The sequence below is a fragment of the Condylura cristata genome, unplaced genomic scaffold, assembly GCF_000260355.1.
Source record: "Condylura cristata isolate star-nosed mole 26May11 unplaced genomic scaffold, ConCri1.0 scaffold00032, whole genome shotgun sequence".
NCBI lineage: Eukaryota > Metazoa > Chordata > Mammalia > Eulipotyphla > Talpidae > Condylura > Condylura cristata.
In genome coordinates, this window is record NW_004567133.1 from 3,839,944 (window position 1) to 3,854,135 (window position 14,192).

Genomic DNA, 14,192 nt, shown 5'->3' on the forward strand with positions numbered 1-14,192 from the left:
GGTTTCTGGAGATTAATCACTGCAGTCTATTCTATATTATCATAATAATTTCATTTATTTTGATACAATTGGCTTCCAGAATCAACCTCAGCTTCTGTACACAAGTGACAAATCCATTTGTTTCTGGTAAAATGGACAACGTGATTAATGACCTTGCAACCAGATTTCTTAAAAACATAGAGAAAAAAATAAAGATTTCCATTTACAATGTGCAGTAAACCAGCTCAGCCTGTGGCTGTGTATCAAAATCTCTCTGAATTTGTTTGTAAACCGAGCTTTTAAAACACACTTGCTCCTCCCTTTCAGATTTCTGTCCAAATCTGTTCTCCCCAAGAATCTGAGGATAACAGTTTCAAAGTGTGAAATGGACATGTGGGCACCCCACTAACAAGGGTTGGGGACTGTTTTACTAGGTGACACCATTATGGTGACTGCGGTCTGGTAGGTCTTGCAAAATGAGGTCACCACCTGGTGGCTCCAGACTGGCCCCCATTGTATCCACGCCTTTCACTGGACGTTATGGTGGGTCATCCCCTCCTTGCAGCCAGCAACTGTCTGGTCTGGTCCTCGAGGCCCCAAGAATTCTTTCCAAGATAGGAACCGTCCTGGGAACGTGTGCACGTCCCGGAAGTGGCCCTCACACCGTTCCTCTCCGCCTTCATTCAGGGTGCAGTGGCCGGCAGCTCTGACCCAGTGACTAGGGATGGTAGCCCTGGGTTCCAGTACAGCCTGGGGTTCCTGTTCACCGGTTCACTAGTCAAGTAAGGGCTACCCACACCCCCCCCCCCAACCCGGGAGGCTGCCCGGGAAGCCCAGTAGCTGCCTGAGGCTGCCAGAGGCTGCCAGGGCATCAGGGGACTCCCGCTTCTCCTCAGTCAGTGACGCGCGTCCTCGGATGGATCCAAGTGTCCCTGGACACACCGGCCGAGGCCTCCAGAAGGCATCCATGGCGTGTTTAACTTCACCGTCCTTTCCTGAGGGGTCCGGACGGAGGCCGACGCGGGAGCTACGAGCTGCTGCCCCTGTCTCCAGCCCACGCGCTCTCAGCCTGCCTGCCGCGCGGGCTCTTGGCGCCCCCGTCCCGCCCCCTGAGCCGACGCGCCATCGGCTGGGCCAATCAGAGCTCCCGGCACCGCCCCCCACGCGCAATCCCCGCCTTCCTCCTGCTTAAGATAGGGCGCGCGGGCCGGCAGGGGCAGGTAGTCGCTGGGAACTGAGAGTTTGGACGGCGGCGGCTGGCTCCGTGGGTTCCCGCGCTCACGCTGCCCTCGAGCTGCACATCCCAACGTAGCGGCGGTGAAGGCTCCCGCGCCCCGCGCCCCGCGCCCCGCGCCCCGCGCCCCGACGGCGCCCGCCTAGCCTATGCTGAAGTGAGCGCGGCAGAAGCGGGATGCTAGCGCTGCTGGCTGCCGGCGTGGCGCTCGCGGTGGCCGCCAGGGCCCAGGATGGCCCGGCACCCGGCAACCGCTTCGTGTGCACCGCGCTGCCCCCGGAGGCGGCGCGTGCCGGCTGCCTGCTGCCCGCGATGCCCATGCAGGGCGGCGCGCTGAGCCCCGAGGACGAGCTGCGGGCCGCGGTGCTGCAGCTGCGTGAGACCGTCGTGCAGCAGAAGGAGACGCTGGGAGCTCAGCGCGAGGCCATCCGCGAGCTCACCGGTAAATTGGCACGCTGCGAAGGGCAGGCGGGCGTCAAGGCGAAGGGCACGGGCAAGGATACCATGGGCGACCTGCCGCGGGACCCTGGCCACGTCGTGGAGCAGCTCAGTCGCTCGCTGCAAACCCTCAAGGACCGCCTGGAGAGTCTCGAGGTAGCAGGGTGCTGGGACGCTGGAGGGACGCCCCAGAGGCTCCGCGCCGAGGCGGGGGCCGGGGGCCGGGGGCCGGGGGTAATGGAGAAGTCTTCGGGGGCTTGGTCCAGTCTGCGAGGCTTTCTGGAACACGGCTGCCCGGAGCCCTCTCGGACGCGAACTGAATTTGACGGTCGTTGGGTGAGGAGGGGGTTTCTCAGTCCAGCTCCAGAAACTTATTTGATCGCTCGACCCCGTCCCCTCCCACCTCCTTGCTGGAAGGAAAGGGTTAATGCTCCCCTGCTCCGGGACTGCCTGCTGTGCCGCCGACAGTTTCCCGAGGTTGGGGCTGAGAACCCTGCCACCTTTTTTCTCTTACTGCAAAGCTCCAAATCTCCCCAGCCGGCAGGGGAAGCGCTCAGTGGTATATGGTGACGTGAGACTGTCGAGTTAGGTCAGCCGCCTCGTGCGTCCCCTGTTTCCCTTTATAAATCAGGTTTGCCCTGAACTCCAACAGCAGGAGACCTCCCCGTAGTGGCTGGAGTCGCCTGGGTGGGTCGCCAGCCCAACCAGAAAGCGCCTTGGAGAAAATCTTGTTAACTTCAAAGACACCTGTCAGTGACTTGCTGGTCCGCTTGCTTTGCTCTCTTGGGTATGCATTTTGGAACTTTGAGAGAGAAATACTTAATTTGCACTTTTACTTTCCACCCCATTGAAGAAGTATGGGCATTTCTATCACAAAATGTTTACCAAAATACTTATTAGTAAAAGTAGGTTTCAATTACAGGTGGCAATGATTGCAAAATTACTTGAGTTTCCCGTGGTGTGATCTCTAAATACAGTACTTTCAGCATCTGTACAGCCCTTGATTCATTCCGACTAATAACAACAAATGTTTTTGCACACTATGCATCAGGCAGTGTCTTAATTTTTAACTCTTGCAACAATCCTGTGAGGCAGATCTATCTATCATCTGCATTTTACAATCCGGAACACTTAGCGAGAGGGATAAATGGCTTGCTGAGGACACAGGCTAGCGACACCCTCCAGCATCCAGAGCCAACATGTGGAGGAGTAACAGAAACAGGAAGCAAGGTTTTAGAAACAGCATAAAAAACAAAGATTCATGGACTTCTGGATAGTCGTGTTTTAGATCTCTTGTTTTCCAGTGACATCTCTGCCTGCATAGTTATTCTGCTGTTTTCATACTAGATGAAAGCTCATCAGTTTTGAGTACCAATTTGATTTCCTTTTTTTTTTCCTTGCTATGTTTTTGTCTTCACCCTAGAATGATAGGTGCTGGTTATAACTTTGACTTTTTAGTAAGAGGAGACAAACAGCTTTCTGAAAGGGGAAGATGCGATTCATAAGTTTACAATATTGCGGCAAAGTGATTCTTGTCTGACTTTGAAATCCTCTCCATTCCAGCGGGATGAGAAAGCACTAGTGATCGGCTTCCCCGGGTGCCTGGGCTGGCTGGGGGCGTCTCTGTGGGTGGTGGGGCCCTTAGAGTTACAGTTCACAAAGGCTTTAACTGGCCTTAACACTTCACCCTCTCCCCTGTCCAAAAGCATCAGCTCCGTATGAACGTGTCCAACTCCGTGCTGCCTGGTGACTTTCGAGAGGTGCTCCAGAGGCGGCTGGGGGAGCTGGAGAGGCAGCTGCTGCGCAAGGTGGCAGAGCTGGAGGACGAGAAGAGCCTGCTCCACAACGAGACCTCGGCTCACCGGCTGCAAACGGAGACTACCCTGAACGCCCTGCTGCAGAGGGTGACGGAGCTGGAGCGGGGTCAGTGGTGGCTTGTTTATCACTCCCCTGGCTGTCTCCCCTCAGCCCTGCCCTGCTGTTTCGTAGCTTCAGTGCCAGGGAAGCTGGGCTCAGGGCAAGAGGGAACAGGCAGTAAGGGGCCAGAGGCAGAGCTTTCTTGCCCAAAGACAGACAGGCCATTTGGGGCCTTGAGGGAGTGGCTCCCCAGGCTCCTGTGCTGACTCAGCGCAAGGCTGTTCGCCCTGGGTGGGCTCTGAGGCTGCTCTTGCTTCTTGATGCAAGAATCCTGCACCTGTCCTAGGGGCAGGAGATCACCAGATTCCTTACAGTTCAAGAAGCAGCCCCTTCTCCCTTCTCTGACTTTCAGATGAAGTGTTGCTTTGTCAACCTGAGTCATCGCTTGCTCCTGGTGCACAGAGGGTTTGTGTTTCTCCCCCACGAGACTCCCCCACAGTCGGGCTGACTTAACAGACTTATTGGCACCTCATCCAAGAGACTCAGGGAAGAGGCTGATCGCTGCTGGGAGGGGCCTAGTTTCCACCACTCATAGCCAGACCCAGGCCGTTAGCAGAGGTTGTGCCACAGCATGGAAAAGGGGGTCTGAGGATGGTCCTCCTGGGAGTTAGCCCCACTAGATTGTCCTTGGAAAAGTCAGTGCCCCAGAGCAGCATGGACACACAACCTCATCCTGTCCTCCTCCACCTGGGCATTTCAGCCTCTCTTTACTCATTGCTGTTGCAGCAGATTCCCTGTGTGTTCTGCTCACATTCTGGTGCATACATTCTCCCCCAGAAGATCAGAAGGGGTGGGCTCAAGGGCCTGAGATAATTTAGGCTGCCTTATCAACCCCCAAACTGCTAGGGAGGTGGGGTGTGAAGTTTCAGGCTCGCTGGCAGTGGGCTGTAGGATCATCATCTTTTCAGCTGCATTGCCCAGCAAAGGCAGTTTTTCCATACTCACTTTCCCGACCTGGTAGAAAAATATTCATTGTGGAATGTTCAGCTGCTTTCTCAGGGAAGTTGGTTGGGGTGCAGGAAATCTGGGTTGGGAGACTTAGTATTCCAGCAACAACCTGAATTCCAGACCTTCATCCCTTTCCTGTTCTCTTCCTCTACAACTGTCTGTGCTTTCTTCCTTACCCTTCTTGGAAAGGGGTGCATGTGGCCTACCTGTTAGATCTGGACTCTTGAGTTAAAAAAAAAAAGTTCTCTGTCTCACCTCTGTTGTTGGATGATCCCAGGAAACTCACTAGTTGTCAAGAGGCAGCAGTGAGCAGCTGCAGCTGTGGCCTCTCTCACAGGACAGGTGGGGAGGAAGCAGCCATGGGTCCCCTGGGAAGGTGGTAGCCTTCCCTGATCACCCCTCCACTGTCAGGGGAACCTGGGCCATGCCTGGCTTGGGAACAGGCCGTCTACAGTTAGGACCTTTAAGGGGGTACTGTTGAGTGGAGGAGGCATCTGCCCTGGGTGGCTGCAACCCCCATGGCCACATGGCAGTTGAGTTGCTATGGGAGCCTGCCTGCTAGTGGTTAGTAGTCTGCTGTGTTGGGAGTAGCACTGGGCAGTGTGTTGAGAGCTGGACCCCTGTGACAACACTTCTGTGAAACCTACTCTTCAGCTAAAGAAAATGCTCAGAAGTTCTTGACCAGATATGGGTCATTTGGGGAGAGGGGACTGAGGTGGGGCCTGGGTTCCCCTGTCAGTAAGCAGCAACAGTCACCTAAACCCACCTCCCACCCCCTGCATTTTGTTCTGGCTCCAGGCTGGTGGTGAGTTTCATTTAGCTTCCTCCGAGGTCCTTCATTTTGGATTTGGACACCCCAAAGCTGTCACTTTGTGATTGTCCCTCCCATCCCAGCCTGTGTGTTCATGTTCATAGCCAGAAAAGACCAGCCAGGACTCCCCCCACCAGCCCGATTCTTGATGGTTGAGTTCCATGGAGAGCTGGTCGAGCACGGATCTCAAGTGTCCAGGTGAGAGTTCTGCTCGACAGGCCAGGGCTCCTGGGTGGCTGAGCCCCAGGACCTGGCACTGAGGAGCAGCTCAGCTTCTACTGGCTGCTGCAGCCTTTTGAGCCCTCACGAGGCCTCCAGAACCTCCCTGTGTGTGCCAACCCATATGGGATGAGTCTTGGAGGAAAGGGATCATTTCGCTGACTGGTTTGTCTTCTGGACAAATCTGAGTCCTGTTTGTGATAAGTTTGAAGTGATATGTCAATTTCCATCCCCCAGGTCTACCAGGCATAGAAAACACCATGTTCCTTAGTGTTCAGCTGAGCCTGGAGGAAATGGATCAAAGTGGGGAGCTCTGGGGGGATTCTGGCCTCAGTCCATCATTCCCTGCCTATTAAGTGCTTGTTCTGGCCAGAAGCTGGGCTAGGGGTTCCACATTCTGGATCTTTGTAACCCCTGCAACAACCCTACAAGGGAGGTATTAGTTGGTAGATGGTCGGTGGGGTCAGGCTATAGAGCTAGGGTTGGAAGTTGGTGCTGGGTGACCTGGACATACAAAGTCATTGACACTAAAGCCTGGAAGGCTGTGCAGGCTGAGCTCTGCTGGGAGGCAGCTCCTGGAGCCAGTGGTGAGAGTCCAGCCCTGTAGGAGGGTACCTGTGCTGCCTAGGGCCCAAGGGTGCTCATTTTCTGCTGTGAGACCAGCTCAGTGCAAGGGCCTCCTGACAATGGCTATTTGACCAGCCCCACCCTTGTCTCTCTGGGCCCAGCTGGCCCCTCCGTAGCCTTGTCTGCCACCTGCAGTCTCTGATTTATTGGTTAGGCCTTTTAATTCCTTAATTGGCTTTAACTAAGTTTCCCCTGAACCACCGAGCTGTTTTATATAAATAGAGGGTGCCAGCTTTCTGGATAGGCCCCTTCCTCTGCCCCTCGCTCTCCCGGCTCTAATTAAACCTATCTGGTGCCACCAAGCTAACAATATTACCGACACTGACAATATTACCGAGCTTTATTAAGCCAGCCAGCCTGCAAGGGTGGAGGCGTGTTCTCTGGTTTGATTATGATTCCTTCCTGAAGAACATGGCCATTTGTCACTTATGGGTTGAATACTAGAGGCAGCCTGTAGAGGGAAGAGGAGCTCCGGTGACTTCATTCTCTTGCCCTAGCTGTGTGATCTGAGACACCTCACTCAGTGTCTCAGCTCTGCTCTGCAAGCTTTGAAATCAGGGAGTTGGGGGTTTCTGGTTATTTTTGTTTTGCTTCAGCCCAATATGAGTCTGGTCCCAGTCAACCCCTGGCCCCGCCCCAGCCTAGGCTTCCCCAGGTGACCCGGCCTCTCCTGTCTCCCAAGCCAGATGCTCTGCAGCTCCTTAGGCTCTGCTGGGGAGGTGCCTGGCCTTGGCAAGCCAAGATGGGCCAGGCAGGACTGCACCATCAGCAGCTCGAGTAAAGACTCCATGAGGCCCCGCATTGAGGATTTCTCTGCTGCCCCTTGCAGAGAGGTTGGAAGGGTGGCCTGAGCCCGCTGCTTCCCCAGCACATGGTCTTCCATGTGAGACATGGTGCCCACGAGCTTCTCCCTTGTGTTATTACTGTGACGGGAAGCGGGTCTGGGGGACTTCGGAGAAGAGAGGCTCCCTCATCTGACTCGTATTCTACAGAAAGGTAAAGACAGGGCTGGATTTCAGCCCATGACTCAAGCAGTTCAGGGCCGGGTTGGGGGGCCTGTCTAATGCAGTGGGACCTTCTGGCCCTGTGGGTGCTTAATGAGTACTTGTTGAATGAATGAGGGGCATTTAGGCTCCACCACCATCTGTGCCTGGTCCCCAAATAGGAGGGAAGCTTTTGCCAAGACAGCTCAGGGAATTACTTGGTGCTCTGCACGCTGCAGAATATGTGATCCCCATTGGGGCTCCCCTTCTCTCTTTACTTTTGTTGTGAATTTTGAGCTTAAATTAAAACTGTATTGAAAATCACTCCCCAAAAATTACCAGTTATTTTCAGAGAGTTTAGACATGGCATCTACCAGAGGGACAGCTGTGTGAGGGGACCCCACAGCCCAGGCAGGCGCCCAAGACTGAGGCTCTTGACACGTGTGTTACCCTAGGTGGGGAGAGATACCTGCACCTTTCTACCTCCCACTGATTCCAAGCTGCAGGACATGGTCCCTAAACTCCCTCTGCTCTTGGGGAGGAAAGATAGGGGCACCTGTCCCCTTTGGCTTGGCAGTGGTGACTCCGCCCAAGAAGTGACCTGGCTTGACTTGTCTCCCAAGTACTTGGTCTCTGTAAGACTTCTCTCCCCAAGGCCAAGTCCATGGGTCCCCACCCTGCTCTTACTGAAGGAACCCAAGGGACAAAGATTTCAAAGAACTAACCGAGGGATCAGACTTGGCCAAGTCTGACCTCCTTGAGCCATGCATTGAAATTCAGCTTGCCCTGCCCCTTACTCAGCTGTCCAGTCCTCATGGCTATGAAGATGGGAAGTGATAACCAGGGGGGACCACAGCTTTCTTCTCTGGATTTCAGGTGGCCTCTTTCCTAGAAAGAAGGGGTGCCCGCCTTCTCTACCTGTGTTCCCAGGCCTTCTGGGAGCCATGTACACCATGGTCTCTGAGTGATCTTCTCTCCCCCAGTTTGCATTCAGGTTCCAGCTCAGATTCTCTTCCTTAGACCTCTGGTGGCACCCTCTTAGCCCCAGCCACCCCCGTAGCAGGGCTGTGGCTGACCTCTCTTGTACCTGTTGCTAGTATCTGGACCTTCTTCCCCACAAAGTCCCAGCTGCTTAAGAGGCAGGTGTTCTTGTTTCCTCCTGGAGCATCAGAACAGCGTCTGGCTGCTAGCGGGCCGAGGGATCCTGGTGAGCTGTCGCCTAGGGCTCTGCTGGAGGGGTGGACTAACTGACGGCTGCCTCTCTCTTGTCCCAACCCCCAGGCAACAGTGCCTTCAAGTCACCTGATGCATTCAAGGTATCCCTCCCTCTCCGCACAAACTACCTGTATGGCAAGATCAAGAAGACGCTGCCCGAGCTCTACGCCTTCACCATCTGCCTGTGGCTGCGGTCCAGCGCCTCGCCGGGCATTGGCACCCCATTCTCCTATGCAGTGCCTGGGCAGGCCAATGAGATTGTGCTGATCGAGTGGGGCAACAACCCCATCGAGCTGCTCATCAATGACAAGGTGAGGCCACCCGCACCACCGACACCCCTTCCTGAGGCCATGCACAAAGGTACAGAAATTGGGGCAGTCCCACAGCCGATGGTGGGGCTGTCCTCACAATGGGGTCTGCTTGGCCCTGACTCAGTCCTACTCTGGGCAGCTGACTGGCGAGAGCCAGGAGTGGCAGCTGCGGCCATCAGACATCCAAGCTCTGAGTCTGGCCAAGAAGCAGCTGAGGGTCCCGACCCAGAGATGGTGGAAGAGGAGGTCCCTGCCTGCCAGCCTAAATTCCTGCTGGTCGCTAGGCCAGTCATTGAGGGCTGCTCCCCCGGGCAGTGCAGAGCAGGTGTGTGAGCATGGACTGGTTCTGAGTGCATGCATATACGCCTCATGAGTACCTCTTCTTGGTGGTGTGATGGGAAGGAAGTTAGAGAGATAAAATACACAAATGTTGTATGATTTGACCAGTATTGATAAATGCATAGCTGTGTATCCACCACAATTAAAATTTGGAACAGTTTCATCAGTCCCCCAAGTTTCCTCATACCCCTTTGTGGTCAGCTTCTGCCTCCACCCAGCCCAGGGCAACCACTGATAAGTTTTCTATCCTTAGAGTCTTGCCTTTGCCAGAGTAAACGTACTTCTTCAGTAGACAAGTAGCTTGCCCATTCAGGCGTGTTGGGCTCCTCAAGACCTCGGTTCTGGGAGTCCAGAGGAGCCCCCCCACAGCCCCACCTCAAAACTTTCATTCTAAAATCATTCAGCCAAAAGTGCACCCTCAAACTCTCCTCGCTGGAGGCAGAAGCTGGAGTGGCTGCGGGGGCCCCAGGAGCACAGTCTGCCTGCCCTGGGGTGCAGTGGAATCCCCCTGCTGAGCTCCTTCCAGTGGCGACCTGTCCCTGGGCTAGGGATTAATTGTTCTAAATAACGCCTTGGACACAGCAAGCCTGGCCGCCCGCCTTGTTTTCATCGCTGTTTAGACATCTTGTAAACAGCCAATTCCAGGGAGACCCGAGTTGGTTGCTAGGAGACCATTAGTAACAACTGGAGGTTCCATGGAGCAGGTCTGTGGAGAGCTCACAGGGCTGCCAGCAAGCAGTGCCATTGGCAGTACCCCCAGCTCTGAGGGGGGCCCATTGTGTGTGCCCCCCCCCACACACACACGGGGTGACACGCACACATGCAGACCCTGAGTGTCTCTGCGGAAGCTGAGGCCTCGCCTGCAGTGGAGATGGTCTGGGCACGGGGCTTGTCACACATCTGTCCTGTTGAGGCTACCTGGTATCTGGGACCCTCAGTCAAGTGAGGGGCCAAGAGTGTCCAGTTGAAAGCGGAGCTCCCCAGGGCCCAGCTTGAGTGTCTGTTACACACATGGTGACTCCTGTCGAGGACCTTTCTGAAGTGGGAGGTCAGGGCCCCTTACCCACGTAGCAGAGAAGGGGAGACCAGGAAGGACCCTGGGTGCCGGGACCAGTGGTGGGCTCTGACCTCTGGGAGCCCTGTGTGTTGCTGTCCACAGGTTGCACAGCTGCCCCTGTTTGTCAGTGACGGCAAGTGGCACCACATCTGTGTGACCTGGACGACGCGGGACGGCATGTGGGAAGCTTTCCAGGATGGGGAGAAGCTCGGCACCGGGGAGAACCTGGCCCCCTGGCACCCCATCAAGCCGGGGGGTGTTCTGATCCTAGGGCAGGAGCAGGTGGGTGTGGCCAGGGAACAGTTGAGCGCACAGGCCGGGCCCCACACCCCAAGGGTCTGGCCCCGGCCACTGGCATGGTGGCCAGCTTGGACAGGCCAGGTCCTGCAGCTCTGCCCACGCTGTCTTGAGGCCTGAGGGGCAGAGCACAAGCAGTGAGGTCGGTGTGGTGGGTTCAGATAGAGTCAGAAAGGAGCCTCTGGGGAGCAGGACTGGCTCAGGTCATTGCTCGGCTTTGGCCTCTGCTGTCAGTGTTGACTCTTCTGTGGCTGCTGGTCAGTGTCTGCAGGACACTCAGTCCTGTGGGGGAGATGGGAAGGGAAGGGAAAATGAGGAGACCCTCAAGAAAGTAGCCATCTTAGAAGAGGAGAAACCTAAGCTGGCTGTCTGTTTTGGGTGAAGAGCTGATGTTTGAGTCTGTGTTGAGGTTGGCTGACAGAAAGTGAGGAGATAGATCCAGGTGCTTTGGGGACTTTGCGTCTGAGCTCTTCCTCAGCCCCTCCCTCCACAAGAGACCATGACTCCTCCCCACCCCCGGGAGGGCCAGGTCCAGGAGTAGGTCTCCCTTTGGGCTTTTGGGCAGGTGTCTTCCCTTCTGCAGTTTCGGTCACTGCTCTGTAAGATTGGGGGAGGGGCGGTTTGAGGTAAACTGTCCAGTTCTAACATGCCTGGAGCCCAGTGGTCAGGCAATGGGACCACACTTGGGGGGTCAAGAAAATGCCCACTCTGCAGGCGGGCCTCCACCCCCAGGAGCCGCTCACGGGACAGGGAGAGTTTGCCTGTGAACTTGAACTGATGCAGATTTCTGTCCCTGTCCCCAGGACACCGTGGGGGGCAGGTTTGATGCCACGCAGGCATTTGTGGGGGAGCTCAGCCAGTTCAACATCTGGGACCGTGTCCTGCGTGCCCAGGAGATTATCAACATCGCCAACTGCTCCACAAACATGCCGGGCAACATCATCCCCTGGGTGGACAACAACGTGGACGTGTTCGGAGGCGCCTCCAAGTGGCCGGTGGAGACGTGCGAGGAGCGGCTGCTCGACCTGTAGCCACCTCCCCCTGCACACGGCAGTGTCGGGTCCACCCTGCTGGAAGGGTGGGGTCACTACTCCCCTGTTAAATTGTGCGTAAACCTCTTGCTAGAATGAGCTGGGCCCCCAAATCCCATTCCCAGGGAATCTCTCAGACTGAGGCTCTGTGGCAGCACTTGTCACCAGCTTGTTTGTTTGTTACTGGATTTTGTCACTTTAGCGGGGTAGGGACAGCGCCCCCGAGCTGCAGGTGGGCTGGTAGCGGCCTTCTTGCCTTGCGGGGACTGTAGTCCTGAGGCCCTGCTCAGCGCTCCTGTAAATGCCCCTGCCCTGCCTGCCCTCCTGGACCCTCAGTGTCTGCCATGCACCCTCTGTCCCTCCCCTGTAACGACTGTGCAGCTGTCTGCTGGAGTGGCCGTGACCCCATGTGTTGAGTACACCCTGCTGTCCACTGAGCACACAGCAAAGCAGGCTCCATCTCCTCTGCTGACCCCACAGAAGGGCCTTCCTCTAGGTGTTCTTCATGCTGTGAATCAACCCATCCCGGGATCTTGAGGAGAGCAGGCCCCCTTCTCCAAAGTGTATGGGGCCTCCGTGGCCCCAGAGAGCAGCGAGAGAGGAACACGGAATGGAGATGTCGGGGCCGCCATCCCTCCCGCCACCTCCCCCGGACCCACACTTTGACAGAATCATCGCTGGGTATGGCTTTGAAAGACCTCTTTTCTCAACTGGTGCCAAAAGTTCAGTTGCAGCTTTTACAGCCATTTGGTATAGTTTGGGGGATGTTCTTTTTCCCAACAGGAAAGAACAGTCATTAACAGGCTCCCACTTTTTAATCTCACCCCACCGTGAAGAAGTGCTAGCTTTTAATTCATGTTGATTCTTGTGAACATCAGACTGTCTCCAGTATTTCCCCCTCCCCCCGCCCCCGGGGACTCTTGTAGGAAACGATGTTACTTGGTTGGTGTTTGTGTCTCAACTGCAGGCTTGCCTCATGTATTGGACAGAGGTGGTCATTTATTTTTAGGGAAAATGATGAAGTGGGGAAATTTATAAAACTAAATATTATATATTTTATTTTTCATACATGTTTGAAGTGCAAATCTGTGGAGATTCCATTTGTAGGACCAAGTTGACTTGCCCATCCCAACACTGTATGCTACAAGAATTCTGATGATGGAATTTTGATTAAAGTGCACTGGAAAATGCCTTGGTGACTGTCTTCTCTGTGTCGGGCTGAGGACAGGGAGGGTGGGGCTCTGCGCCCTCCTGGCAGAACGGTGGCCAGTCAGGTTAACCTGGGCGCACCCAGAGGCCTGTAGGTGGTAACTTAGTCAACAGTGTACTTCCACAGTCTGCCTGTCCTGCTCCCCACTGTCTCTGGTGAATCCTCTCACCGCCCCTGCACCTCTGGCCTGTACCCCAGTTCTGTATGCACAAATAAATAAATCTTAAATGAATAAAAAAGGAGAGAGGTCTAAAATCAAACAGCCTGACTTCAGAACCTAAAGAATCAATAAAAGATGAGCAAACTAGCCCAAGGCTAGCAGAATAAAGGAATTAATAAAGATTAGAGCAGAGATAAATAAAATAGTGCAGAAAAAATCAACAAAACCCAAGGCACAGGGTGAGCCTCGTGACTGGCCAAGAGCCCGGGAGGCCCGGGCTGACTCCTAACCACATAGAGTTTCTTTCTAGGGAGAAACATTCTCAAATTGACTGTGAGAATGGTTGTCCAGGAATATGTAAAAAACACCAAATTGTATACTTCAGCGGTGAATTTATGGCATGTAAATTAGACCCACATGGCGCAGCAGACCTCTCCTGACCCGCCCACTGCTCTCAGCAGTGTATTTCAGTGGATCTGCCTGTTCTGCTCCCCACTCTGTCTCTGATGACTCCACCCCACCCACTGCCATACCTCTGGCCTACACCCAAGTTCTTGTATGCATAAATAAATAAATCTTTTGAAAAATTATATTTTAATTTTAAAAAGAAAATAAGTTGAGATTTTTGAACCTGAGAAGGTTCTGGATGCCATTATGGAGATGGGAGGGTGGGGGTAGGCAAGAAGAGTAGAGTTTGAAGGCTGGAGGGGGGGATCAAGATTTCTGTTTGGAACACAAATTTGAGAAACCCAGAACACATTTTAGCCGCACAATGTCAAAGGCAATTGGATGTTGGTCAGAGTTGGAAATAAAGATTGGGGCTAAACAATGTGTCTGGCCCCCGCAGTGTGTGTACCCAGCCTCCCCCGCCTTCAGAGGAAAAGCAGAGATGCAGGCAATCATGTTGTCTGCAAGGAGGCTGCAGCTCTGCACCAGCAGGGCCTTACTCAGCACAAGCCAATTTCCTTCAGCCTGCATCTTGGCTGTCACGGTGAGCAGTTTTGAAGGAGGAAACCTGCTCCTCCCTTCACAGTTTATTATGAGACAATTAAATCCATTAAGCAAATTGGTCTCAGTCTTTGCCAGGCCAGTGCTGAGAGAGGGGCACTTCCCAAGGGCGGGCTTCTCCAAAGAGCTCCTGCTCCACCGTCAGCTGCTAACTGAACCCACCTGGTGACGGCCTTTGACTTTGGCGGTTCACGGAACCGACAGTTGACTGCCTGGGGTGGGTGTGGGGGTCTCACAGAGCCACTGTATGGGCTGTTTTTAGACATTTCAACACGATAGAATTGGAAATTCTTATCTCAAGGCTAGGACTGCACATGGGTTCTGTGACTTTGGCCTTGACAGGCTGCTGGTTTCCCATTGTTTTCTCAAGTAAGCACAAGGCAAATATACCAGGTGGTTTTTACTTGT

The 14,192-nt window shown here is 54.4% G+C and overlaps 1 protein-coding gene across 1 annotated transcript; it reads left to right on the plus strand.

The window, feature by feature from the left end:
• Positions 1–1,203: 1,203 nt before the first annotated feature.
• NPTX2 (neuronal pentraxin II) lies at positions 1,204–12,597 on the plus strand. The gene is made up of 5 exons (XM_004691941.2): positions 1,204–1,807; positions 3,358–3,574; positions 8,438–8,682; positions 10,181–10,360; positions 11,179–12,597. Exons 1-5 carry the CDS (start codon positions 1,391–1,393, stop codon positions 11,404–11,406), a joined length of 1,287 nt encoding a protein of 428 aa, XP_004691998.1. The 5' UTR covers positions 1,204–1,390; the 3' UTR covers positions 11,407–12,597.
• The last annotated feature ends 1,595 nt before the right edge of the window (positions 12,598–14,192 follow it).